Source organism: Chenopodium album, chromosome 25, assembly GCF_948465745.1.
Source record: "Chenopodium album chromosome 25, dcCheAlbu1.1, whole genome shotgun sequence".
Lineage (NCBI taxonomy): Eukaryota > Viridiplantae > Streptophyta > Magnoliopsida > Caryophyllales > Amaranthaceae > Chenopodium > Chenopodium album.
Window position 1 is genome coordinate 2170983 of NC_137858.1, and position 27722 is coordinate 2198704.

Consider the following 27722-nt stretch of genomic DNA (forward strand, 5'->3'; position numbering starts at 1 on the left):
ATGCCTGAATCTGAGTCAACTCGGTGCGAATTTGCTCATTTGACTCGTTCTTTTTGTTCTTTGGCGCTTAAATTGTCTGCAATTTATGGGTATTTTTGTGAAGTGAAGCAGCTTCATTCACATGTAATAAAGTTGGGGTTTTATAATGGGTTGTATTTACAAAATCAAATTTTAAATGGATATGTGAAATGTGGGGAGTTTTGTGATGCTGACAAACTGTTTGATGAAATGCCTGAGAGAAATGTTGTGTCGTGGAATACGATGATTGGTGGGGCTGTTTTCAGGGTGGGATTGGGGTTTTGTTACTTTAGGAGGATGTTGTTGGAAATGGTGAGACCGGATTCTACAACGATGAATGCCTTGATTCGATCGAATGTTGTTTTGGGTGACCTTGCAATAGGTAGACAGTTGCATGGTTTTGCTATGAAAGTTGGGTTGAGTTTGGATTGTTATGTGGGTAGTGCCATTGTTGATCTATATGGAAGATTCGGGTTAATTAATGATGCGCGATTTGTGTTTGATGAGATGGAGACAAGGGACTTGGTTTCGTGGAATGTGATGGTTTCTGCATACAAAATGAATTTTTTGGTGGAGGAAGCAATCAGGGTTTTTAGTTCAATGCAGGTAAATGGAATTCGAGGGGATGAGTTTACTTTCACCAGTCTTTTGAGTGCTTGTAACTTGGGTGGGTGTTGTGAATTATGCAAACAACTTCAGGGACTTGTGATCAAATTATCATTTGATTTGGATCTGCAAGTGGCTACTGGTCTTGTTGATATGTCTGTGAAGAATGGAAGTGTAAAGGATGCTAGAAAGTTGTTTGATGGGATGGTTTTCCGAAATCTTGTTTCTTGGAACACAATGATTGTAGGTTATGGGCAGCAAGGTTATGGTAAGGAGGCTATGAAGCTTTTTGTAGAAATGTTCAGGAGAAATATTAAACCAGATGAACTTACTTTAGCTAGCATCATTAGCTCATGTGGCAATCTAGCAGCCTTTAGCGAAACCACTCAAATTCATGCTTATGTTATGAGTCTTGGGTTTGATGGCTATTTATCAGTTGCTAATTCTTTAATAGTTGCATACTCTAACTGTGGCAACCTAGCAAGTGCCTCTCTATGTTTCACTTCCATATTAGAACCAGATTTAATTACTTGGACATCAATTATCAGTGCTCATGCATTTCATGGCCATGCTGAGCAAAGCATTGAAATCTTTGAGATGATGCTATCTAGTGGTCTAAGGCTGGATAACATTTCCTTTCTTGGGATTCTTTCAGCATGCTGCCATGGTGGTCTCATAAGAGAGGGACTTTATTATTTTAAATTAATGACCACTCACTATAATATCACACCGAGCTCAGAGCATTATGCTTGTCTTATTGACCTTCTAGGGCGTGCTGGTCTCATTGAAGAGGCTTCCAGCATTTTAAGCTCTGGAACTCTATCTCTTGAGTTAAACGCACTAGGAGCATTAGTTCGAGCTTCTAAAGCTCATGGACATTTCAAATTAGCAGAATGGGCTGCTGGAAAGCTCTTTGAACTAGAGCCTAAAAACCCTGTAAATTATACTCTTATGTCAAACATGTATGCATCTGTTGGCCAATGGTATGATGCAGACAGAGTTCGCAAGATGATGAAGCAGAAATGCAATCCTAAATTACCTGGATGTAGTTGGATTTAAAAGTGCAGGAAAGGTTTTTACATCTCTGCTGTTGATACATGAGGTGTACTTAAGCTTGGCATGTGGAGCAGCTGAGCAAGCTAATGAAATATGATATAGTTGTTGATCTGCGCTTATGAGACAGGAGTCGTCTATGTATATAATGTTCAGGAAGCAGAAACCAATCGTATTTTCTTGCATGGGCAGTAAGTCTGGAACTCTGGACTCTGGAACTTCTCTAAGCTCTGATTAAGAGACCAAAGTGCGATAATAGCTTCGTAGTTTGAGGTATGGACTTATCAGAATTTAAAACCTTATGTGTTCTATATCTTGTTTTCATGTTGATCTTTTTTTAAATCTTCTAAGGAATGAATGATACATACATACACAAGTACCTTAAACACATTTTTTTGCCAGTAATTTGCAAGTTCTTAACATCATAGATCGTTTTACTGACTGAATCATGAGTCCATGACCAGCATAAATTATAAATAGTGTTGCTTGACTTCTTACATTGGCTAGCATTTTAGTTTTCCTATGTCTTGTCACCACATTAGGAAATAGAGTATGGTTCTAATCAGATGTGCACCTGTGGAAAAATTGTGAAATTCCATCTGCTATTATACAAAGCCAAAAAATACAAATATATAGACATATAGTAAGCCTGTTAAGGAATTAGGCAGGTCCAGTATATTGGTTGAAAATTAGGCCTCCCTCCCTCTCTCACATGACAATATTTACGAAATGCAAAACAAGATACTTCGTATGAATTAACATGTTAGCCACCTAGCAATATAGCATGCAACTATCAAATGACAAAAATTATTCTTAGAAGCAGGTGTAGTATTAGTTGAAACTGGATCATGGAAGAAAGAAAAATGTTTTCATAATTATATTATGAAGCATTAAGTGACGATCAGTTAGCCATTTAGCCGGACTCTAAAAAACCATTATTGAGATCTATGTTCTGTCATAATAGATATCTTACTACCTTTGGATACTATCCTATTGACCTATTCATATTATTTTGGCCTTTTTCTTATTATTGCAGTCTATGATTGCCTCTATACATGATTTGATGAGAAAGAGGACATGACTCATAAATGTGTACATGATGTGGACCTCAGAACTTAATGCCAAGGTTTGCTGGGTTATCACATCAAACTGATTATTTCAACTCAGATCATTACCCATGGAACTATCCTAGAATTAACAAATGTAAACTTTTTACATCTTTTTGAGTAGATTGTGAGTCACCCTGCATAACCAACATTGATTTTCAACTAGTAACTAACTTGATGGTATGTATCTCCCCTTTTCTTTACTGTATTTTTACTTGTCTCTCTTTGATGGTTTGGCTGGTTGACGCTACTATGGTTTAATAAGTAAAATAAACAGGTAATAGTATTAGTAAAAAATAAGTTATTGTTCTTCTAAATTTTTTTAAAGTTTATTCTTGATTGTTATAATGAGCATGATTGTTAGTATGAGTGCGTGACCAGTTACTGATAGTGAACTATAAATTATGAAAACTGATTTTGATATCGAATACACACTCAAAGTTTATTCTTTGTATAATCATATAAACAAATTATACATGTATTATGTAGCATAATGTTGCACATTTAAATTAATGACCACTATTTCTTATTCATAAACTACTGTCTGTGAATGAACATGCTACCAAACTATGTACGGAATAGTACAAAACCATTATAAAATGGAACTGTAGCAGATCTTTGCTGTGCTAATCTTGGAATTTGACAAAATCTTGCTTAAGTATACTTTTTTAGCGCCTTCTTGTATATGGAGTACTTAATTAGTGGATAATCGATATGAGGGGTTGGTGGTGGGGGGTTGGAATTGACAATTAAGCAGCTTGCCAATGAATTATCTGCACAATCTGAAGCTTTGAGAAGGATCTGAAGTGCATTATATGTTATACTTAACGTGTACGGAATGTTGATAGAGATGCTAAAACATTACTTCTAATATAATTACTGTATTGCCTGCATATACAGGCAGGCAGGAAAACTTTGTTTCTTGTAAAGAGCTTATATTATTACAGTACATCCTTTCTTGGTGGCCCATTTATGTTTTTTTTTTTAGTCATCTTTTTAGTCTAGTAATCAGATCAAATCATTACTCTCTATTATTATTTTTTTTTTTTTCAAGAATATCACAGTACTTTTCAAAAATCTGTTGTATCTTAAAAAGTCCTGTTGGACATCCTAATAATATTTCAGGAACAGTATTAGGGTTAGTAATGTTGCCAAAAAAAAAAAAAAAAGTGAGAAAATTATTTATTTCAGAAATAGTAGTAGGGTTAAAAATGTTATAGTAGGGTTGCAATAAAAACATCAAATTTTTTTTTTTTTTAAGACACATTGAAATTATTTTATATCGTCAATTATTCCATATTATTTTTGCCTAAGAAAAGTACTAGGTTGTTTTAAAAAGAGATCTTAATTTTGGATGTTCTTATCCTCATGTATTGGCTGTTTTTATCCAAATACGGAGTAAATAGAAAGATACAAGATAAGATAAAATGGTAAAATATACGTGGTCTTACTCCTAACACAATAAGATATACGCAGTCTTACACCTAAGTGATTTTAGAGTAAGACTAATATCTAATATATACTTTCATACTTTGTATATACAGCTGATTCAATCTAGTATCTTGAAAACATAGGAACTAGGAAATTATGGTTTTCCTTGGCTTCTAGAATTGAACTTCAGCTCATTTATTTTAGCATTACACCAGTCTTCTGAGCTATGCACCAAAACATAACATAAAAACAAAAACTCTTAGCTTTGGATTATATTATGATTTTGAAATTTAAGAACTGACAATAAAATTTTGTATACCATACATTTAGCATGCATTAAAATTAGGTGTATATCCTATACTGTAATGTTATTGTCTCATTAATTTAAATATGCTAGCTTACTGGACCCAAACCGTTGAAATATCCAAGTCTTCCTTTCTCTGTTTATCTCTGTCTCACTCAATCCTCACAACAAGCAATTTTTACTTGTCTACGGCCCGCCATTATCTACCCCAACTCAATTTCTTTTCACCCTTTTTCTTTCTTTGGTATTCAACAAGAATTCTCAGGTATGAAGAAAATTGGAAGTGGTAAGGAGTGGAGCTCTCAAAAGGCGATAAGACCTGAGGCTCTGTCTCAGCCCTCTGTTTCAGACACCGCCATTGTCCGTTCCAAGAGTCGTCAGAAATTAGGGAATCCTGTTAAGTATGCTGCCAAAGCCGTTGCCGGAGTTATTATTGATTGTTTTACACCTCCAGAGGATGAACATCCTTCTCACTATCGAAAACAGCGTAGTTTTCAGCAATTAAAGTCATCTTCTGGTAATTCTGAACCTTATTGCTACTCACTAGCTCCCTAACAGTAAAAGGGTCCTGATTAATTCAACCAAGTTGCATTTTTTCTTGGGATTTTTATATGTACATTCAAGCCGATCGCCTGTTGATATATATGCTACTTCGTATTACACCAATGGAGAAGACAGGAAAAGAGGGTAGATTAGTAGTTAATAGGATTTTCCTATTACTTTCTGGAACTCTTAACACTTCATATACTTGTATGGTAGGAAGAACGCATTCTCATCATGTCATCATGTCATGGATTTCTCTGCATAATGCCTAATTTCTCAGTAATGCCTATGGATTTACATTGCCTGGAGCTGGATGTCATTTAAAAGATCATGTTCTTGAAACTTTTAAAACTCATAAGTAACCAAGCTTGATGTTTTGTGACAATAGAAAAAAGCTTACTTTAATTTTGAAAATGATTAATAAAAGAATTAGGTGATAAATTATGAAATTGCTTGATTTTCAGTTTCATCTGGTACGAGTGACAGCGAGAAGAAACATGGTTCAATTCGATCATTCAGTCTAAGTATGGAGAGTGACCTCGGGAATGGTAAGTTTACCATGTCACAAATATACAAGGCAACAAGAAACTTCTCCCCTTCCCTTAGGCTTGGTCAAGGAGGTTTTGGGACAGTCTATAGAGGAACACTGGATGATGGCACACTTGTTGCTGTAAAACGTGCCAAAAGGGTATGCAGGAAAATCAGAATATCATTTCATTCAATCTATTGTTGTAAGTCATGTTCTTAAAGTCTTTGCAATTTCTTCCTTGACATGTTTCTGTCTGTCCAGAATGATCATGGTAAACATATGGGAACAGAATTCCAAACTGAGATCCAAACACTAGCTCAGGTGGACCATTTGAACTTGGTGAAGTATTATGGATATCTGGAGGAGAAAGATGAGAGAATCCTTGTTGTTGAGTATGTTCCTAACGGAACTCTCAGAGAACACTTGGACTGTAAGTCCTCTTTTTCCACTTGAGCACTTTTCCTTGAGCATAAGAAAATTCAGAGCTCAATAGCGTATACTGCAACATTGATGCAGGTATGCGCGGTGAGGTTTTAAGCATGGCTACAAGACTTGACATTGCAATTGATGTTGCTCATGCTATTACTTATCTTCACATGTACACAGGTACTAATATCCTATTGTTTTATTCCTAAAAAGAGGATAAAGGAAAGTATGATAGAGTAAGTATTTGTAGCTCGAGTGAATGTCTGGTTTACCTAATGAGAACTTTAAATTTGGTTGCAGATAATCCTATCATTCATAGGGATATCAAATCTTCAAACATTCTTCTGACAGAAAGTTGTAGAGCAAAGGTGGCTGACTTTGGCTTTGCCCGGCTAGCAGCAGACAGAGACTCCGGTTGCACACACGTGTCTACTCAAGTTAAAGGCACTGCTGGGTACTTAGACCCAGAATACCTTCAGACCTACCAACTCACTGAGAAGAGTGATGTATATTCCTTTGGTGTATTGTTGGTGGAACTGGTGACTGGAAGGCGTCCTATTGAAAATAAACGCATGATGAAAGAGCGGATTACATCAAGATGGGTATGCCTTAATCTCCTCTGCTTGTTTTAGTTTGGATTTCATGACTTGAAGGCTTCATTTAATAAGGAAAATCAAGTTCATTTACTTGCTTTGAAGATTGGATGAGCAAAACTGCAAAAGTGCCATGTAATTGTTCAGTTTTGAAGATTAGAAGCCCTTTCTTCTAGTCCTTACCTATGAAACTTTCAACTATGCTTGTAGGGTTATCAAATTGGGTTCCCTTGCTTTAGTTTTAAATGAGAAGTATAGATACGCAATTTTCATATAATTTGACTGTAAATTTACAATGTTGACGGGTAATGTGTGAGTGTAGGCCATAATGAAGTTTACAGAAGGAGATGCAAGATCAACGCTTGATCCAAAACTAGAAGCAACCACATCAAATGTCATTGCAGTAGAAAAGATTCTTGAACTGGCCTTAATATGTCTAGCTCCACAACGAAAGAATCGGCCAATTATGCTGAGATGCGCAGAGATACTCTGGAGCATACGCAAGGACTTCAGAGAACTATCAGCTTCAGACACCTGCTCTCTCTCTCCCAGCATGCGCAGAAGTGACTCAGTAGGAGAAGTCATGCTTGCAACATTAGGGCCTTGATCATCTTCTAGAGCTGCAGATTTGAAGTTCCACAATCTCATATGACAAGCTACTTTATTCTTAGAATCTTAAGCACATATTTTTGCCCCTGCTGATATTTTTGGTCGTTTATGAAAGATATGTACATCAGTGTGTAAAACAGAAAAGATGAATTTCATATATGAGCTGTATTGATAACTATACCATGTAAGTGTTAGTTACATGAGATTCAAAGGATAAATTCATTCTTTTTCAGCCTAGATATTGTACATGAGCAACTAGAGAAAGGCAACTACCTTTACAAAGAGAAAGATCTTTGATTTTCCCTTGAATAAATATAGAGTTTCTATCCTTCAGTGTGATCAATAACCTATATCAATGATATTGTATTTAATCCCACATTATGTATGAGTGCACTCCATATAAAGTCTGTCAACATCGATACTGAAGATCTATCTAAGAAACAGGTACGATAATGTAGAACCTTTTCTCAGTAGAGATCTCTATTCCTTTTTATGTGCCACATATCTACTATCTACATGAAAAGATGGGGCATATTACCCAATCTGTTCAGCTCACTGGTGGTCTTTCTTGTAATACCATAATTAACAGCTCTACTTCTAATCAGCTCCACGGGAACCTGACTCCTGTCGAGTCAATTGGTAGTTTTCAATTTGTGGTCTCCGGTTCTCAGTATTGGTTGCTCCAGGTGTAACCTTTGAGCAAAGAAATAGAAAAGAAGATGTATATATGCTCACATGCCATAAACTGCAAAAAAGAAAGAAAAAAAAAAAGAAAAAAAAAAATCAGTTGCCTTCAAAAGGGTTGATCTACATATTAGCTTTCTTAATGACTCATATGGAGGTTGATATCATAAAAGATTACCTATGCCAAATCCAATAATTCTGATAGTTTTCAAGGCTCCAGCTTACAGCAGCCATTGTTAGTGCAACAAAACCAGCCAGCAAAAACCCCCAATGAAAACGCTTTAAGAGCATCTTGACAAAATTCTGAAGTGATGTTTTTATGCTGTGCCAACTGAAAAGAAAAAGGCATTAGATTGTACTTTTCTTGCATGACACAGCAAAATGCTATTCAACAATTGTATGTATATCCCAGACCAACAATTGATCAATTTACAACAATGGTTCAGTTCTCACCTGTAAAATTCACTCAAACATAATCCTGCAGGAAATGAAATTGATCTGAGTTTAGTGGACAGCTCAATGAGCCAACCAATAAACAAACATGTGGCCCCAATGGCAATTACCAGAACCAAGTTCGAAGACCTGCAGGGATCAGCAATTCAGCATAGTTAGTGGGGGCAAAAACAAAAGTTCAAGTTTTGCGTCAAACTGTACATCTACCTGGTCGCCCCAGTTATGGCCATTAAAGCTGTAAGGATTGAGACAACAGCGTGGATAGTCCTTCTCGAGGCTTCAGTGATATCAGCCAAATACACAAATGTGTTCACCACCGCCATAAAAGACAGCCAAAAATCCATGAACTGCGTATAGCATGAGGAAATAGTAGTTTAAACAGTTAGGAATAAAAAAAACTAAAAAACATGCATCTATTATGTGCATAACTGCAGGATCACACACCATTAACGCAAATGCAATAACCAACTAGAACAGAGAGCAAAAGATTGGTACATAATGACAAATTATACATAGGGCAAGTCTAAGAATGCGACCATATTATGCATAATTTATTGAGACTTTAAAGCCTCCCCTTGGAAAAGCAAGAAATCATCTTAATAATAGAAAGATTGGCCCCAATAGGAAAACAAAACCAAAGACTTATTCCCAAAGGATGGGATCGGTTGCATGGAGATCATTTCTACCAACACTGACAAGACTGTTTTATCAGGCCCAAGAATTTATCTCTTGTGATCATCCACAAAGACCGAATGCCCCAATATCACAAGTTAATAAGTTATTGCGAAGCCGTCCCAGATGTGCTTCATGTCAACATGAGAAGTTGATACAAACTACACTAAATAGAGAATAAACAATACCTGTAACACACGAAATGTCAGTGCACACCAGGTACCCACATCACAAGCATGATAAAGTCCACTTGAAATTCCACTCGATGTATATATAACCCACTCTGCATAAGCCTGCACCAAAAAATTTCCAAAGGATAAGGACCAGAGAGTCCCAGAGACCCAGATGACATCTAGCAAGACACTTGTACACAATGAAAATAAGATGTAGAACACAACAGAAAGGTCTGCAACCACCTGTTGAAAAGGAGCAGCTTATGTATCTTTAGAGATTTGCAGGTCCAAATAAATAAATGTTTATCAAACTTGTTTTCTACCTTATTTCGAAGAGCCCAATATGCAGGAAGAACAGCAGCGACATTAGATGCAATAAGTGAAATTGACTGCCACATGTGTCCTGCATCACTTTTAGTTGCATACATTAAAATTTTCCTTTGATGAGAAGTGGTCCCGTGAGAGCTAAAATTTTTTAGGAGGAAGAGTATAAATCATCATTGTGAGTTGCTTTCACCACAGAAGAATTATAAGAAAGAACAAAGCTTTTCCAACACGTGGTAAAAATCAAATCAGGAACTTGATGCTGTCTCAACAAAATTACCCTACGTTCTATGCATGCTATATGTGGCTGATATAAAGCCATGAAGGCCAATGCATATAAATCGAGACTAGATTCCCTTCTACTTTAACATCACGATTCATGAGCATGAAGAAAATCTTCAGCTTACATGTTTCATAGGACACAAGCAAACAAAATGTATATGTCACGTAGTTGCACCAAAATACTCAGCAGGCAAAATGACAGCAGGTAAAGCATGTAATAATTAATAAACATACCTCGACGAGAAATAATTTCTGTACTGCAATCAATGCCCCCATGGGTACGGTCACAAGCACAGTAGCTGAGGAGTGACATTATACAACAAATAGAGTGAATGATCATAATGAGGATAACTTTCATATATATATAAGTAGAAATATTGAGTGGCTGAGCCAACAGAAATGGAAACTGAAATACTACACCTGTATACCGTCAAGCCACTTTCATCCACAAAATTTTGACACGTTCCATGAGGGGTAGAGCATTTCTTGGGACATCTTTCAAGAGAAACAGAAATCATCGTCTTATCTAAGGATGGACTATTAATGGAATTTTGACGTTTTAAGCCAAAAGTCCAGGTTCCTTCCCTAGCATATAAGACATAGAAATCGACCAACTCTTTGCTAGAATTGTACAGAAGGAAAAACATAGAACCATCGCTGCTGTTAATATGGTTTATGTAGTAAAAATCCCATATATCAGCAGATGGAAGCCCCCCATATCTCACATATATTTCATAACCAGCTTTTTCTTCTGATGTTAGTCTGAATTGCAAATTTAATCCAGCTGCACCAAGAGGAATGTCAAGAACAAAGTATGTCCAAGTGATATTTCCCAGTGTCGAATTGCTGAGAAGGGGTGCAAGAGGAAAGTTGGCTGAATTAGAAGACGCGGTCCCATTCAGTGGTACATAATAAGATTCAAAGGGAACGTATGGATTCTTCCTCAGAACTGTCTGCAGCAAACCCAAATTTGATGCATCAATAAGTTATTCTTTCATGTGAGCTTGCTTACATAAGTCAGCAGGAGAAGTAACCAAGAAAAGGCTCAGAGCCACAGTATGAAACATGTATGAGACAGTAGCTAAATTAAGAGAATAAGCAGCTATGAATCCTATGATGACTATATACACATCATCTATATAATGTTTTTTCAAAAAAAAAAAAAAAAAAAAAAAAAAAAAAAAAAAAAAAAAAAGATGTCCTTTGAAGCAAAGCACTGCTATTGAAATTAAAATAGCATACCTCATTATAAGATAACATGGAATTAAAATGATATTAATTCCATCTGTGTGATTAAAACAATAGCCATTAAGTGGGAATAGGAAGAATACAACCAGATAAGAGTCAATGACTATCTACAACAGTTGTGAGGGAAACTTTTCCCATCTCAGCCTGTTGTCTCCTAATTTGGACTAATGTTGACACAAATAGCTTTTGCACAGTAGCACATTCGTTTACCTCACTCTCACAGAGAAAGCATATACTACTAAAGGATAGAATATTCACATACCAACAAGGCAACAATAGTGCTTACTGCACAGAAAAGATCAAACATAATCTAACCTGAAGTGTGTAAATATCTGAAGTGCAGTTGAATCCAGCTTTTCCCAAAGGACATTCAGACACCTCCCATGATAGGGAATAGCAAGCTCTCGTGCCACTCTCTTGAACCGCATCTAATTTATTAGTCAGATTAACAAGGGCAATAGTGATGAACCAGCGACCTACCTTTGGTGATGGGACAATTAAAGAGCCTTTACTAATGTCACCAGAGAAATCATGCATGGTTGCAAGAGCAATTGTGCCATAGCGAGCATAACACATTACAGCAACTTTCCCAGCTTTATCTGCATTGTTGAACGATGATGTTCTATTTAATCTGACATCTGCGGCTGAAATGGTTAGGCTCTCTACCATTCCAATTATTTCCAAGGAGTAGACTCTGGTTTCATTATCCCCAAGGCAAGAATTTCCAATAGGATCTCTACAGGAAACCACATCTTTTGAAGTCCCGACATTTAAGTCAGCAGCAGATACATTTGGCATAGCATAATCAGGATATGCTTGAGAACATGAAAGTGCTTTGATACTCTGGTTGCAGAACTGGCCCCACAAGTTTGATGCTATACATCCTTCCACACTCACATTGGCAGAAAAGGAATATGAACTTCCTCTACTGATCTGCACAGCACATCCCAAACCAGAGAATTACCTATAGATTTCCAGGAGTTTTTGTTTCTTATGTTATTAATTGCAATGAGCATAATATCACTTGAGATGAAAGAAACAGAAAACTATGGCACTGTCATTGGGATAAAAGACTTGGGCAATTGTTGCATAATTTGAGATTTTGAAATACATAGGTCCCCATAGTCCATCCTACAGGCAAACCATGTATCGTACGTAGTTTAAAAATATAATCCACATTTTCTATCCATCTACATAATCCAGTCTTCATTGCCATTAAACATAATCTAATTTCACTATTTCAGCAGTGATTCTAGTCTTTATTAGTTAATATTATGGAGTTAAGGAGAACCATGCAAGCTAAGTTTCTGCTATGTGCTCATATCCTACTCCTAAAGGAAAGTACTTTTTCAATTGGCAGGATTGCAATCTGTTTCTGAAATCAAGCATGTTTTTCCATGCCAAATTCAGCTAAACTAAAGAGAATCCAGATCCATCCCCCTCTCCCCACCCACACACATAACAAGCTAATACATATTGTTACCCCAATAAGTTTAACAATGATATTTTACTTTTTAACCTAAAGATCTTTAAAGATACAGCATGCAAGAATGACTAAATCACATCTACAATTAGTCCAAAACCAGTTACGTCCAACAGTTAAAAGAAGACCTAAAAGAAATTTGTGAAAAAAAAAAAAAAAATCCAGCAATAACGTAGGATAAACTAAACGAGGTTTAGAGCACAACTGATGTATAGTTTACCATCTTTGATTGTGTCCTCATAGCTCCAACACCATTGAAAAGGCCAACATACCAGACACCAGGGGTTATCTGCAAAAAACACTTGAAGGTCAGACCATCAAAATAATATATATTTCAGTGTCAGAGAACAAGGCGGCTAACAATTTACATCAGCAATAAAAATATTAGGGACCTGTTCATTTGTCCAATTCAAAATTATCCTCTTCTCCAAAGGATAGCAAAGCTCAACATTTTGTACACTTTTAATGAGTCCAACTGATCCATTAGAAAGTGATCCTAAAACTGCACCACAAAAAAAATCACACTTTTCAAAAGGATGCAGAAAATGATAAATGTTAGCTCAAAACAAAAGCATAAATAGCTCATTTATGACCAAAATATAAAATAAGAAATCAGAAAAGCAGAAAATAAAGACCATCACCTAAATGATTTAAAGCCTTATTTGAGGAATCGGGCAGAGGGGGACTTCCAGATCTGAAGCAAATGAGTGGCAGAGTGCTTTTGGAAATTTTTTCCACTCTTCCATGACCCTGGTACAAAATTTAAGTCAAAGAAATGTAAAATCTAGTGCACAATCCAAAATGATCAACTAAATTCCACGAAATAATAACCCAACCAAAACATTTATCATACACCCGGGTATAGGTATACCAAAGGCTAATTGTTTGCTCATTTCGAGCTCTTGATGATGAGCATATGAGGAGACCTACTCACTCATACTGCTCATAGTTAGAGGTTTAAGCTAGCTAATGTGCCTACCTATAGAAGTGGCATTAACAATTTCAAATTTAATAAACAAAAGGATCAAATCTTTATGACAGTAATCTAAAGCAAATTTTCCAAAGGGTATCCCCTTAGAGACGAATATGCGAGCTTGCGTCAGAGTAGACTTACTAATTGTACTTACAAGGTTGACATCTGACTCTAGTCCTATAGACACTGAAGAGAACCATGGCGGCAAATCAACTGCAAGAGCAATAGGTAGTTAGGAGACATTAGACTAAAATACAATTACATTACTGAATATTAGATGCTTACTTCTGCAATATAATCCACAAATCAATGAACTTTATTAATCAGTAATAATTTCTTCATCAAATAGAGAAATAATCAAGAACTATAGTAACCTCTGCAAAAATCCTCTAAATACAGAAGGCTGATTGAATCAACAATTAGCAATAAATTTTTTTAATTTAAATTACAATCCCAACACTTCAAATTATAAAAATCATCATTCCCTTTTAAAAACATAATTTCTACCTAACAATCCCAAATCAATACTATAAAAAATACTTTACAAAATACACAACACTCAACAGAAATAATAACTTAACCAATAATTAAACATGAATTATTACAGAACAAACCGCACCCAATAAAGAAATGACAACAATAATGGCTCTAAATTCACACAATCAATAATTAAACAACCAAATTGCATGAAAAAGATTAAAACTTTAAAAAGGGTAACCAAAAATCAGAAGAACTAACCTCTAATATAACGCCATTCATAAGGTTTAAGCTTAGTTTGTGGGTAATTAAAGCTGGAAATAGTAAAAGAATTGTACGGAATTTGGTCCGCAGATGAATAATCAAAGAAACCCAGAAAAAAAACAAAACATAAAGTCAGAAAATAATGAATTTTCACCATTTTTCATTGAATTCTGCTCTACAATGAAAAGGGTTTTGGGAAGATTTAAAAAGGGGTGTTTAGTGAGCTTTCTTGCTCAAATAATGAAATAAACAAAGTGTGATCGATGTTAATTTGTTGATTAGTAAAATAAAACACTTTTTCTTTATATTTTACTTAAAATTTTGTGAGTTGTTTGAATTTTCTATCGGCAAAAAGGAGACCAAAATAAGACGACGAAGAAATGGGGTGGAGTTGACCAGTTTTTTCTATTGTTGACGCCTTCACGCTGGAGAAGGTGACATCATTTCATACTTTCATTTGAGGTTTTTTTTTTTTTTTTTTTTTTTTGGCAAAAGTGGTAGTGAAATCATTTGAGTTTTGAGATTAAAAAAAAGGTGGTGTTTTATGGTTGTAATCCCAAAATAATGAAATATTTTTATATTTACGCAAAAAGTGTGACAATAAAACTTTAATTTCTTTTTTTAAAAAATAAATATAGGTACATAGTAATGCCCAAAAAAATTTTAAAAAGTAGGTTAATCTAAGAGACATACTAACAAAATGCACAAGATTTTGTCTATGATACAAAAGAATTTGGGTAGAACCCTTGACAAAACTCAACTAAGTCAGCCTTTAACAATATGTTTATTTGTCTTGTTCGAGCCTATTTGACACATAGTACTTTTAAATAGTATATAATTAAAATACACAATAAGTTTTAATACAGAGTAAGTTTTGACATAATCACATACACGGCAATATCTTATAAATGAGTTTTTATAATTCAGAATAGAGGAAAAGTCAAACAATAAAATTGTCTGCTCTCCTCAAATTCAAATTAAATATGTCGAAGAGAAAACTCTAATTGGGGAAAAGATAATTTGATAAGTAAGTCCTCATAATCTTATGATTAGTGATATAAATTGTAAAGAGGTCACAAGTACGACACGGAACATTACACTTATTAACAGTTTAACACTGGTGACTTGGTGAGAGTTTGTAGGGTGGAACAATTTATCTAATTATATGCACTATATGGAACTGAGTAACATTTTGAAATGCCAAGATTCAATCCTATTTGAAACCGAAAACAGAACAGAACATAACATAAGTGCAAGCAAATCTAGACAAGCAACCTCGAAACAAGGTTTACAACCACATCCACATCCACATCCACATCCTTTGAATCACTTAGAAAACCCTCATTTTAAGAATTTTCACGTACAACCACCCTCTACTCCTGAAATATGTACACGAGTATAAGCTAAGATGAAATTATTCTCATTATTTTATCCTTCAGTAAGCTCAAACCTATAAAGAATATACATGTGCGTGCTTTTTTCTACCAGAGAGGAGATGATATATACTGTGTGACTCTGTGTATGAAATCAACACACATTGTCTATAACAGAGAAGCTGGTGGCATGAGTAGTCGAGTATGAACATCTGGTAGCATCGAACTCACTTCAGCGCACTGCATTCAAATGTCAGATTCATCAGCTACAGCTAAATATAAAGAACATACAAAATCCGCTTATACTACCAATTTCATCAACCAGTCAAGCCAATGCAATATATTAGTTAAAGTTTGCATGTCGCAATCTTAAACTAGACATGGTACTCTAACTCTGATTTTACAAAACAAGTTTCATCCACATATTTAAACACATAATATCAATATACCATGAACATTGGTATGATACATTCTTTACAAAACAACATACATACTTCATATTTAATATCATTAACATCACCTCCAATCAGACACGCGTACTTAAAATATTCTCTTATGAGGAAATACAAGTTAATATCGGTGATAAACTTGGATTGTTTATCACATGGCAAAAGTGTAATAAACCTGCCTTGGGTTCCGTGAAAAGACAATAAACAATTATTTTTTACCTGCTTTTCAACTAATGTGGTCCCCCTTACATGAAAAGGTGTAAGACGGAAATTCCAACGTTAACTGCTACTCCACGCAAGTTAACTCAAGGTGTGAGTTAACTAATCAGTACAAAATTAAAAAAAAATCAGGTGGAGTTAAATTGAACAGTATAAAAAAAAGGAAAAAAAATATAGAGAGGATTGAGACGTCTTCCCCAATCGCATTAATATTTCATCCCAAACTAACAACATTTACGACTAATTGCTCAAATTGACTCCAATTTCAAGGAATTTAGTCAATTGCTAACACATTTTATACATGGAGCCTTTGTCAACAGTCTTCGTCTTCCCCAATTGCTATCAGATTTTACCTTACCTTTCCAACCCCAAATCAATGATGATAAAATATTCCCCAACCCCAAATAACAACCGTAGCTCGAATAATCAAGAATTAAAAGGCTTACCTTACCTTTTCCAGGCGCGCCGAAGAGGAAACACAAATTAAAACCTTTAATCCAGAAATTGAAAAGCACAACAATGGAGAAGGAAGACAAACCTTTCCCTTAAGGGTTAACCATGCCCTAATTTCTCTAATTTTCCTAGGGTTTTTCGTTTGATTCGGCGGCCGGAAAGGTGAAAGAGGGTGAAGAAGATAGGGGACAGCGAGTTACTAAGTAATGTCAAGCATTCAAGTCATGGAGTATTGCAGTCGACCCAGGAATTCGCGAATGTTGGTTGCAAGTTGCAACAGTGAAACTACTTAACTATGGTTAACAAAGGAGGCTGACGACGTTTGAAAGGACAATATTCCCTGTGAGAAGCAAATGACCTTGGCACCCCTGACTAAAGACGCGAAAAGACCATTACACCCTGTGATAAACAGCCCATGTTTATCACCGATATTAACCTGGGCCTGCTCTTCTATTATTCTTCCAATAATGTGGGGTAGGAAATCAAGCAATTGCAACTACATGTGACAAGAGGAAGAGATTTCACTTCTCAGTCACCAAGGCCTAATCCTGTCCGCCGAGCATTGCCTTGACCCCAATGATGCATAATGGGAGCCAATTGATGTAAAGGAAATTCATTCCAAAAATTACTCAAAGCCGGACGTAGAGAAAAGGATACCTCAAATTAAGATATTAGAGCCCATAAATTAGCACTTTTGAAAAATCCCCCCTCCCTAAAAAATTGGTGCGTATATATGTCAAATTGTCAAAATCATCATAGAAAATCAAGGGATAAGACATGGAAAAAGACAATGTTACTTCAACGGAATTTATTGAAAGAGAAGACAATCATTAGCCCCACCAAAGCAAAGGCCAACACCTAAACTTATCCATCCCCCAACACCTTTAGAGCAACATATTCCGCCATCTAAATTCATCTTCCCTCCTTATTCTCTAACAAAGAATTATCAACTTACAGCAAAAGCAACCACTTGAAAGAAAATTTAGGAAGAGATGGTTACTCGTATTCAGTGAAGTAAGTTTTTTTTTTTTTTTTTTTAAATAAAAAATAAATAAATATCACGAGAGAGCACACTAGTAAATCACGGAGATTATCAGAAATTTAGAAGTTAGTCAGACTCAGAATCATTACTCCAAAGGATCCACAATTAGAACAAGGGACAACTTTTGTCAGCAAAATGTGAAATTCACTAGTAATAAAGTGGTCTAATTGCATATCTGAAATTTTTTTCTTCTCATCGATCAGATAAACTATTCCATTCCATTTCATCCCTTCCCCTGCCCACTACTCCACTTTTCTCCCATGTGCACTATGCACTAAGCCTTCCAAGGCTGTTTCGTACAGGAGTAAAACTTGGCCAGACTATATTTAAGAACAATGCGATTCGAACAATAATGAAACCGACAGCATGATAAGCAACAAAAGTTCTAAATCAAGATAAGAGAGGAACTCACTTATACAAGTAGGCTGCTATTCCCAAAATTATGCACAAGAGTATGATGTCGAGGCAGAAGTTGCGACTGGACCTCAGCTGATGCAGATCACAAATAAATAAATAAATAAATACATAATAATAGAGAAGAATACATATTATTCATCAAATTTAAGGATGACACGAGACATAGTCTAACTTCTAGAACGACTGAATGTCCATAATAAGGCAGCCAACATACCTGGGTCAGAGTGTCCTTGAGTCTCACATTGGTATTTTTTAGATCAGATGTTGCTCTGTTAGCCTAGAATAAAGCCAAAAAAGGACCATAATTATACTACGTGTAATATTTAGAAACATGAGCAAAGCAAAAGAACATAGAAGTCCAAACGTCTATATACTGCAACAGTAACTGAAAATTAGATCATATATATAGCCGAAAGCAGTGCAACAGGCTAAGATATTAGATTATTAGAGAACACATAGCATATCTACACAAGGCACATATGATGTTTTAATTCACCTTCTGACTGCTTACATGCATAATCAAATTCACTGCATTAACTGGATACTAACTATCGTGTTAATTGGCTACTTTTTTAGAGACTAGGTTGGTGGTATGCCTAATAAAGAACATCAGAATACAAAAAACTTTTTCTGAATCACAAGAATTGCATGATAGAATGAAGTCTGAAGGCATCAAACATTTACCTTCTTATCCATTTCATCCATAAGTGGCTCTTGTCTATCTATTTCCTGCACATTACATAACTCAATTTACTTGTTGTTTCTGATTATTATAAGGTCTCAACGAATTATATCGCCAGCAAACCTCATTCATAGCTTGGGCCATATCTTTCAGAGTGTCCAGTCCTTCAGCAATGTAATCTAAACCTTCATCCTGTGAAACTTGAAAAGTTTTAAAACAAAGAATCTATGGATAAACATACATTAGCCAAATCATCAGGAAAGTCATAACTACAACCAGATAAGATTTACAAACTGTAGTACTGTATTGAAAAATGGTGATGCACAGAGATATTTCAATTTCATCCTACCATTAGCGCAGCACTATAATTTACAATGTTCGAGCTATATATCAGAAACATATCTAGACAGCAAGTCTACAACCCTGGACTAATAACACATCTACTTTGGAGAGCATAATTTGTAAACCCTATGAGGGGAAATGCAATGGTATCTTTAATAATGATCAGCAGAAGGCAAGACTTGCCTGCTTCATTTTCCGCATTTCATACTCCTGATGAAACTTAGAAGATTCCTCACTTTGCTCAAAATACCCAGCACGAGTCCAAGCCTCTACACCAATTGAGCAAAAGAAAGCTTCAGCACAATCATAACACAGGAAATATCTACTGTGATAATTTAAGTGTCTTAGCACACCATTACTATCTTTAAAGTTAAAAGTAAAACCATATAATTATTACAGGGGCACCCCTGAAAGCTATGAATTCTAATCATAAAGAATACAACCCCCATAGTAAGCATTAGCAAAAACAGCTTCAGCTACATATATGAATAGATGACTAATTGACTACCTGAATGAGTGTCTATTTTAATAGCTGTCATTGAAGTCGAAGCGGCCCACCCACCAGTTTGCTTGGGTACACCTTGAGTGCCATCCGGTATTGACTCAATCCTCTCTTTCAGAACAAACACTAAATCATTACGAGCTTCAAGCTCCTCCCTCGAAAGTCCTTTCACCTATAAATCATCGTCTAAACTAATGAAAAAAAAATCCCCTAACACAATAGAAGTAAAGAAATAGCAACAACCCCACTGGCCATTGCTCCATCAGTTTCAAAATACTCTCTAATTATTGCCTTTTCTTTTATATTTTCCACAGGTTCCCTACTAAGGCTTAGTTGGTATACTCAATTTACAATTTTACATTACCAAAATAACAGGTTACATTCACAAAATAGCCGACTTAGACACTTGGACACATCATGTCAGACTCGGAGTAACACTAAACAAAAACAAACTCATAATTCAATCGTGAAAAGTAATGCAATAAGCCAATAACCTTAAAATGTTTAAAACAAGATGTCAATTACAAATCACAATTAGTTGAGTCTTATTAATTATTTTATTTTATTTTTTAAAACATCAGTAAAGCTCAAATAAACCTTATACTGCTCTAATTCGATCAATTTACAACAGATCATCACTTTGATTGGCTGAAAAATTAAACTTTTTCAGTAATTCGATACATAATTTCTAAATAAGCCTTATTTTCCCGAAAGTTTGTATCTTTGTATAATTCCTTCAATTTAATTTTTGGCCTTTTCTTAGTACAACTAATTATCTTTAATTACATCAAACACAAATCATAGAAAGCAACTATGGCACAATAATACGAACAAAACAAATCAATCATGAAAAAAATAATAATTAAACAGAGGAACAACGAAATGATTGCGGAATACACGGATAGTCAAAATTAGGTCAAAGGAGAGAGAAAAACAAACCTTTTTATAAGCTAATTTGTGTAATTTGGGAAGTTCTTCAAGCAAACGACCCTTAATTCGTCTAACTTCGGCAAACAGGGCGACAGCAGAAGCCCTATTTTTCTCCGAAGAAGCGGCGTCGGATTTTTCGACGGCAGTGTCGATGTTTGACTGAAATTCGGAGTAAAAACGAGCGAAAGCATCTTCGCCGGAAACATCGAATTCGCGGCGTTTGTCGACGTCATACTTGTCGTATTTGTTGCAAATGGCGTCTACTCTTGTAATTATGTCTACTAAACTCATTTTTAATCGTGTTTTTGCAGTTTTTTTTGGATTTTTAGGAGAGAGAATTTGAAGGAAAGAAAAGAAAAGAGAGGTTTATGGAATTACTGTAAGAATTTTAAAAAATTAGGAGAATATTTAGTACAATTTGTAATAACAATTGTTTTGATTAGTGCAAAGTTTTACAAGTGTCGGGGTTAGGGATGGTTTTGTTGTGTTGATGTCTTGATGATGAATTGATGATGCATACTCGTAGACTCCATACTTTGTATGTTGTCTTCTAACTTGGGTTAGTTGGGTAGTGGTTAGATAACGGCGTAGTGTCCTGTATTGGGTAGTGGCCCGTAATGGATTAAGCGGTTTTTGAACTCGATTTAACCCGAATTTAAATCACTTAGATATTGCTTATACTTTCATATGTATGAAACCTAAAATGTTAAACATTATAGATTAATTGAAGGAAAAATTACCCGTAATAATCTGACCTTTAGGGCGTCCGCTAAAAATAATCCCACCTTTGGGTTATTTTTAAATAATCTCACCTTTACACCTCTTCTGCTTTAAATGGTCCCAACCGGTCATACAACTTGTTATTACAAGTTACTAGACACGTGTCAGCTTATGATTGGTCAAAAAAAATAAAGTAAAATTATTTTTTTTATATTAAAAATAAATAAAAAAAAGAAAGAAAAAACCCCAAACCCAGATTCCGGCATCCTTGCCACCAGCCCCAAACCCAGATTCCGGCCACCATATCCCTTCCCCTCCTCAATTCCGACCACCAACTTATTTCCCCTTCCCGATTCCAACTGCCCCCTACCTCCCCCTCCCAGTTTCCGGCCAACCCGACCCCAACACCCGCCCGAACATCTACTGCGCGCTGCTGCTTCTTCGCAAACGCGCCACCAGCCACCCACAACACGTACTCCTGCTGTTGTCTTTTCCTTCGCAACTGATCACCCCGTCCCCCGATTCCAGCCGCATCTTTGATGTGAATTCACTAATGTTTCAAGTATATATAATCAATTGTATATAATTAGTGGGCTAGTGTGTGAAATTTATAATCAATTCCCATCAAGTATATAATCAGTGGGCTAGGGCGGTGTGAATTTTTTCCCATCATACACACATGTTTCAAGCGGACAAGCGGTGTGGGATAGGGCGGCTGGGTGGGATTCCGGTCAGTGGCGGTCAGTTTCTGGGTGGGATGATGGTTTCGAGGGTTTGGGTTTGGGTGGTGGTGGGGATGGTGGTGGCTGAATTGGTGTGGCTGAGGTGGTGGTGGTGGTGATTTTTTTTAATATTTTTTATAAAACCTTTTTTACTTTTTTTTTTACTATTATTTACTTTTTTTAAAAAAAGATTTCAACCAATCAAGTAGCGACACATGTAAATTAATTTTTTTTTTAAACAAAATTACCTACTCAACCGGTTCCAAGTAAAATGGGACCATTAAAAAAGATTAGGGGGTAAAGGTGGGATTATTTAAAAATAATCCAAAGGTGGGATTATTTTTAGCGGACGCCCCAAAAGTGGGATTATTTTGGACAATTTTTCCTTAATTGAATTAGAATTCTATCTTTAGCATATATGGTCACGTCCAAGCTAGCTGAGCATGTAAATGTTATGTATACTCAAGCATTATTTTAGTTTAAAGCAGCTCGATATAGACCACCTTTTGTATAGTTGTACAAAACAGTTACACATATTATACTACAATAATTATTAAAAATTAAAACAATTATAAAGATGAAAATTGCCAATACTCTTGTATAATACATCAAACCCTAGTAGTATTAATTTGAACAACGCCATACAAATTTGGCTCGATTGTTTACTCAACCTGTGGTTGTCTTTAATTTGTCACAAATACTTGTAACTTTGTAAGAGTCATAGCTCATAATTACCCAATTTGTTGAATTTACAATAATGTAATTAAATAACGATTGTCGACTATATATATCGTAGTTAGTTATCTTATCTGTATAAAAAAAAAAAAAAAGTCACGTGATCAGGCTACCCTCAATTTTTTAAGGTACAGAGTAATAATTTTGGGTCTAGTGTAGTTGTGTTTTTTTTTTTTTTTTTTTTTTTTTTTTTTTTTTTGGGTCTAGTGTAGTTATGTAATGAGTATAAACCCAAAATTTCAGGTCTCAAGGTAAAATTATTAACTTTTGGCCAATTAATACATTTCAACAGTATCACATCATAATTTATAGTCAAATGCTTAGCTTGTTGACCAACTCTTTATCCATCAGAATCATAAAGGATTTTTACTGCGTATTTAATTTTATGGGCACTTATTTCTGATTTAAATATTCTTAATTCTCATAGCTATTATGCTCACACTTTACAATCATCTTTGATATCAATTTTCATAACATGTTTAAATACAGACCACTGCTTTTAATACACAGTAATAATTTATATATAAAGTTTTACCAATAATCAACACTTTATTGTCATTTTAAAGGTTAAATTCAAGGATAAAATATTATTATTGTCACTTATTATAGACATGAAATTTATGACGATTAAGCGTCTTGATTCTCAGAATTTAACTTATTGCGCACATAATTAAAATTTCTTATATTAGGATGTTTATATCACACCATTTTTGGACTATTAATTCACATAATTTTAACTTTAACCATGAACTTCAGTAAATAATACGGAGTATTAATTCACATACCATAGCTCTTTATTACAAATACCACAAAAATAACAATAATAATATTATTGAAGTTACCATAATATATCAATATAAAGAAAAACATCATGCCACAAGTTCTACCAAATTAAATGTATTTAAACTTACCAAAGTAAAAATAACAACATACATGATATCATTAAACTACCTATGACATAAAACTTGCTTTGCCATTCTACTTCATCCGCACGACATTCTTTATTTTAATATTAGCTAGATCCTTACTTTGCCATTGAAGAGTACGATCACATTAAAGAGAATTGAGCGACCTTGCCTTGATAGCCTTTCGAGGCCTATTTCGAACGAGTCCATCTCCGTTGTCGTTGTCGTCGTCATCATCGTCGTCGTCGCTGCTAATGTAAATGACTTCTTTAGGATCCACATGATTCACCATCGAAACATCCTCATTATTCTTCGTACTCATATGTATAACAACATCATCCTCGATTAAGGCAGGGCTCTTTGCTTTACCTTTACGACTTGTTCTGCAATCATCATTATTAGTAGGAACAACTTCACCTCTCTTTTTGCCCCTATTCGGGCCGAACCCAGTATAATAATAATAATCAGATGATGAATTATTCTTAACAGCACTTGTAGTAGCTGACGTCGTCTTTCCTCTGGTCTCATATGTATGCTTCTGAGGACGGCCTCGCTTCTTCGAGGAAGAGGCGGGGACATGTGATGGTGGTGGTGGTGGTGGTGCAGAAGAGCGCTTTGGTATTGGAGGAGGACAAAGATATTTCATGCTGCGATAGATAGTTCGCTTAGGTCGAGATTGGCTAGACATGTGATTATTTTCGTTGCTAGGTTGAGCACAAGCTCGCCTCGGAGAAGAGCTTAAGTCGATAAAATCGGGTGGCGGCGAGTTTGCTCCCACTGGCACTTCAACTGGTTGCTTTTCCTCCTCTTGAGGTTGTTCGGTTGATGGTGGTGGAGTTGGCGATAGTGGCTTCCCTATGTATTCGAAAACTAGTTCCATCGGCGACTCTACGATCTGAATACTATTTATATAACAATCCAATAACAAAATGGAAAAGAAAATTAAATCAATTTTATTTTTGTTTAATCGAAAGGTAAACCAGAAGTTAGGACAGTCTTTATCAGAAAAAATTAAAAAAAAAATTAAAAATTAAATCAATTTTTTACCAAAATGTTAAGCAACAAAGTATATACCGTTTAAAAGTATAAAAATTATAAACCCTAAGAAAAATACGTGAGATAAATTAAGATCTAAGAAAACAAATACCTGTTCGAAATAGGAGATGGATCGGTCGAGCTTCTAGTATACGGAAATCTATCATCGGATTCATCTTCAAACAACTAAAATCGATGTCATTAAAAAAAAAAAAAAAACAACCCCCAACATTTAAAAAACAAAAAATTATGAGAAAAAAAAAAAAACAATAATAGAGCAAAAAATGAAGTAAGCATGAAGCTAATTACAAATTTCACATATGATAAGGTTGAAATGAGAGATGATTTAATTTACTAAGAACCCTAGAAATTATGGATGAAGCAGAAAAAATGAGCGTTAAAAAAAAACCCTACTTTATAACAAGAATTATCATAAAAATCACAACAAAACTTAGAGAAAACGTGAGATTTCATGATAAATAAACAAATAAAATGGAATAAATAGATATGAGTTGAAATGAAATTACCTGGGAAACGAAGGCATCGTCATCCCAAGGAGATTGATTAAGCTTACAGACTAAAAATGAAGCTCTTAATTGAGTTCCTTCGGGAACTACCCTCCTTGCGTTTAGTCTAATTCTCATTATTTTTGTGTTTATTTTTGGTATTTTAGAGAGATTTCTTTGATTGAAATGATGAAAGAATTGAAGAAATTTGGAGTTAGAGTTTTCTAGTGTTCTGCATTATTGGTTACGTTTTTGCAGAAGTTTCTCTCTCCTTTTACATACTGTAACATAGGTGTGTATTTATAGCCAGTTCTTGTAAAATAATTAAATTAAATAAAAAGGATATTTTTTTTATCCTATTAATCCATAACATAAAAAAGAAAAAACAAATAATATTGAAATGGAAAGAAATTATAATATGGTTCTATTATGGTCTTTCATATCTCTCCCACCATTTATGTTTTGTCCAATAATGCCCTTGCCAATGTGCTTGAAATTACTATAATACCATTCATTGTTTTTCAGTAAATTGAAATTGGTGAGGCAAGAACTTTTTTTGCCAATAAAATTTGCAAGTTTGTCAACTATTTTAGGGTCGTGGTACTTAAAATTTGAACTTATTGTTATCTTTCGACTCCATCTCTGAAAAAAAAAACATTATAAATCATTACATACGAGTACACATATAAAGAGGCTGAAATTTCAATTTTCTTAGAAAAATTGTGGCGGGATATTAAAATTAAAAAAGTTGTATTGGGATACATTACAAGGAATTTTCATAATTCTAATTTTGAATTTTATTTGTGAGATATGTATTAATGCAGATATCACATTAAAGCTTTTCAATGAAAAGTTTCATATATAATTTGTTTCCTTGTTAACAGTGATTCAATGATATCTCAATTATTTGAGATTATATACATTACGTCAACGTGTTCTCAGATATTATGTCTAACAAGGTCTATATCGTTGACTACGTATTAGGGGTTTGTTCTATTCACTTGATTTTACGCACTTATTAGAACTAAGTTAACTAAGTTAGACTTATTTGGATTTTAAAATATATTTTCATTGTAAATTGTATTAGGGTATATAGCATTGGTTTTTCCTAAACTTAGGTGCGAAATATGTTTATACAAAAGTACGTAAATGATAGGGTATGTTATGTTTAAATTGTTTTAATTTTTTTGTTTTTACAAAAATAAAATGAAAGTCTTGACAATCAAATTAATTATATATAGCCAAAGACCTAAATAAATTCATATCAAAATATTTCAAAACTCTTAGGGGCTGTTTGGTTGGGGGTATTTATCAAAAGGAATGAGAATCAACTGATATCATTCCTTTTGTTGGTGTCTGTTAGGCTATTTTTTCCATCCCCTTTACCCTCTTCATTCCCCACCCCTTAGGTATTTCCATTCCCATTCCCTAGCCACCCTAACAACACCATACCACCATCCTACTATCCACCGAAACCACCGTAAAGCCCAGCCACCGCACCGCCGCTCGTCCCCCACCCGTCGCCGTCGCTTCTCGCGACCTCACAGATCCCCCCTCCCCGGAAAAAACCTCCCCTAGCCCCGCAAAACCCTAAAAACAACTCCCTCTCCCCGTAAAACCGTCGGCCAGCCCTCCCACCACCCTCGAAACCCTAGCCTAGAATATATATGTTTCTTAAATTCCTAAATTTAAAAGAAAGAAAGTAAAAAACACTTAAATTTGCTTCCCAACCCACGTACCTCCTTAAATTACTATAGTTTGTTTGAGACACGGGGTCTATGTATAATAAGGTATATGTTCAAATTCCATCACCTCATTTGTAATTTGTATTGCCTTTAATTTATAGCTCATTATTCGCTATAAGGGAAAAAAATAATCTCAGGTGAAGTTGAGTTTATCCTATCCAACTCATGAACAACCCAACCAACCCAACCTACTACGTCAACTAGCTGGTGTAGCCCATAAGTCATCTAACCCCAGGGTCACCAATCCAATAAACCTATAATCTATTCCTTAATAATTTTTCTTGTGAGAAGGGGTTTCTAGCTAGTAGTGTTTTCTTTTCCCTTACTTAGCTTAAAGCTAATTAAGCTATCTCCTAACCTAACAAAGCCATACAAGAAATTGAAGTAAAGGAAAATTAGGGAGATCGATAAGAATTATAACTAAATTGAAATCAAGAAAATGTCAAAGAGGAACATGAAGATCGACTAACCTATGTAAATTAAGAGATTATTGTAAAAATATTGTTATTCTTGTAACAATCATTGTGTGTGTGTGTTTTTTTTTTATATCCATATATATACGGAGTATTTATATTAAATACGGATATTATAAATTAGAAAATAATAATAATAATAATAATAATAATAATAATAATAATAATAATAATAATGCGACATAATAATAATAATATAATATAATATAACAATGATTAAT

General features: G+C 34.9%; 3 protein-coding genes and 1 pseudogene across 3 annotated transcripts; 2 read left to right on the top strand and 2 right to left on the bottom strand.

Moving 5' to 3' along the window:
- LOC145615714 (pentatricopeptide repeat-containing protein At2g46050, mitochondrial pseudogene) lies at window positions 1-1683 on the top strand (annotated as a pseudogene).
- A 3006-nt stretch (window positions 1684-4689) lies between these two features.
- Window positions 4690-7360, top strand: LOC145614313 (calmodulin-binding receptor-like cytoplasmic kinase 2). Its single transcript, XM_081669352.1, has 6 exons — window positions 4690-5035; window positions 5526-5749; window positions 5852-6020; window positions 6107-6196; window positions 6317-6618; window positions 6932-7360. Exons 1-6 carry the CDS (start codon window positions 4786-4788, stop codon window positions 7214-7216), a joined length of 1320 nt encoding a protein of 439 aa, XP_081525478.1. The 5' UTR covers window positions 4690-4785; the 3' UTR covers window positions 7217-7360.
- A 455-nt stretch (window positions 7361-7815) lies between these two features.
- LOC145614312 (uncharacterized) lies at window positions 7816-14628 on the bottom strand. Its single transcript, XM_081669351.1, has 14 exons — window positions 14249-14628; window positions 13665-13723; window positions 13179-13287; window positions 12930-13039; window positions 12758-12826; window positions 11370-11987; window positions 10227-10759; window positions 10041-10105; window positions 9524-9603; window positions 9216-9320; window positions 8563-8702; window positions 8356-8484; window positions 8081-8233; window positions 7816-7963 (listed from the first exon to the last, which is right to left on the bottom strand). The coding sequence occupies exons 1-14, from the start codon at window positions 14406-14408 to the stop codon at window positions 7816-7818; spliced, it is 2478 nt and encodes an 825-aa protein (XP_081525477.1). The 5' UTR covers window positions 14409-14628.
- A 948-nt stretch (window positions 14629-15576) lies between these two features.
- Window positions 15577-21209, bottom strand: LOC145614386 (syntaxin-71-like). The gene is made up of 8 exons (XM_081669438.1): window positions 20670-21209; window positions 19737-19902; window positions 19412-19497; window positions 19010-19078; window positions 18889-18933; window positions 18419-18481; window positions 18200-18276; window positions 15577-15864 (listed from the first exon to the last, which is right to left on the bottom strand). The coding sequence occupies exons 1-8, from the start codon at window positions 20949-20951 to the stop codon at window positions 15852-15854; spliced, it is 801 nt and encodes a 266-aa protein (XP_081525564.1). The 5' UTR covers window positions 20952-21209; the 3' UTR covers window positions 15577-15851.
- Window positions 21210-27722: the final 6513 nt, after the last annotated feature.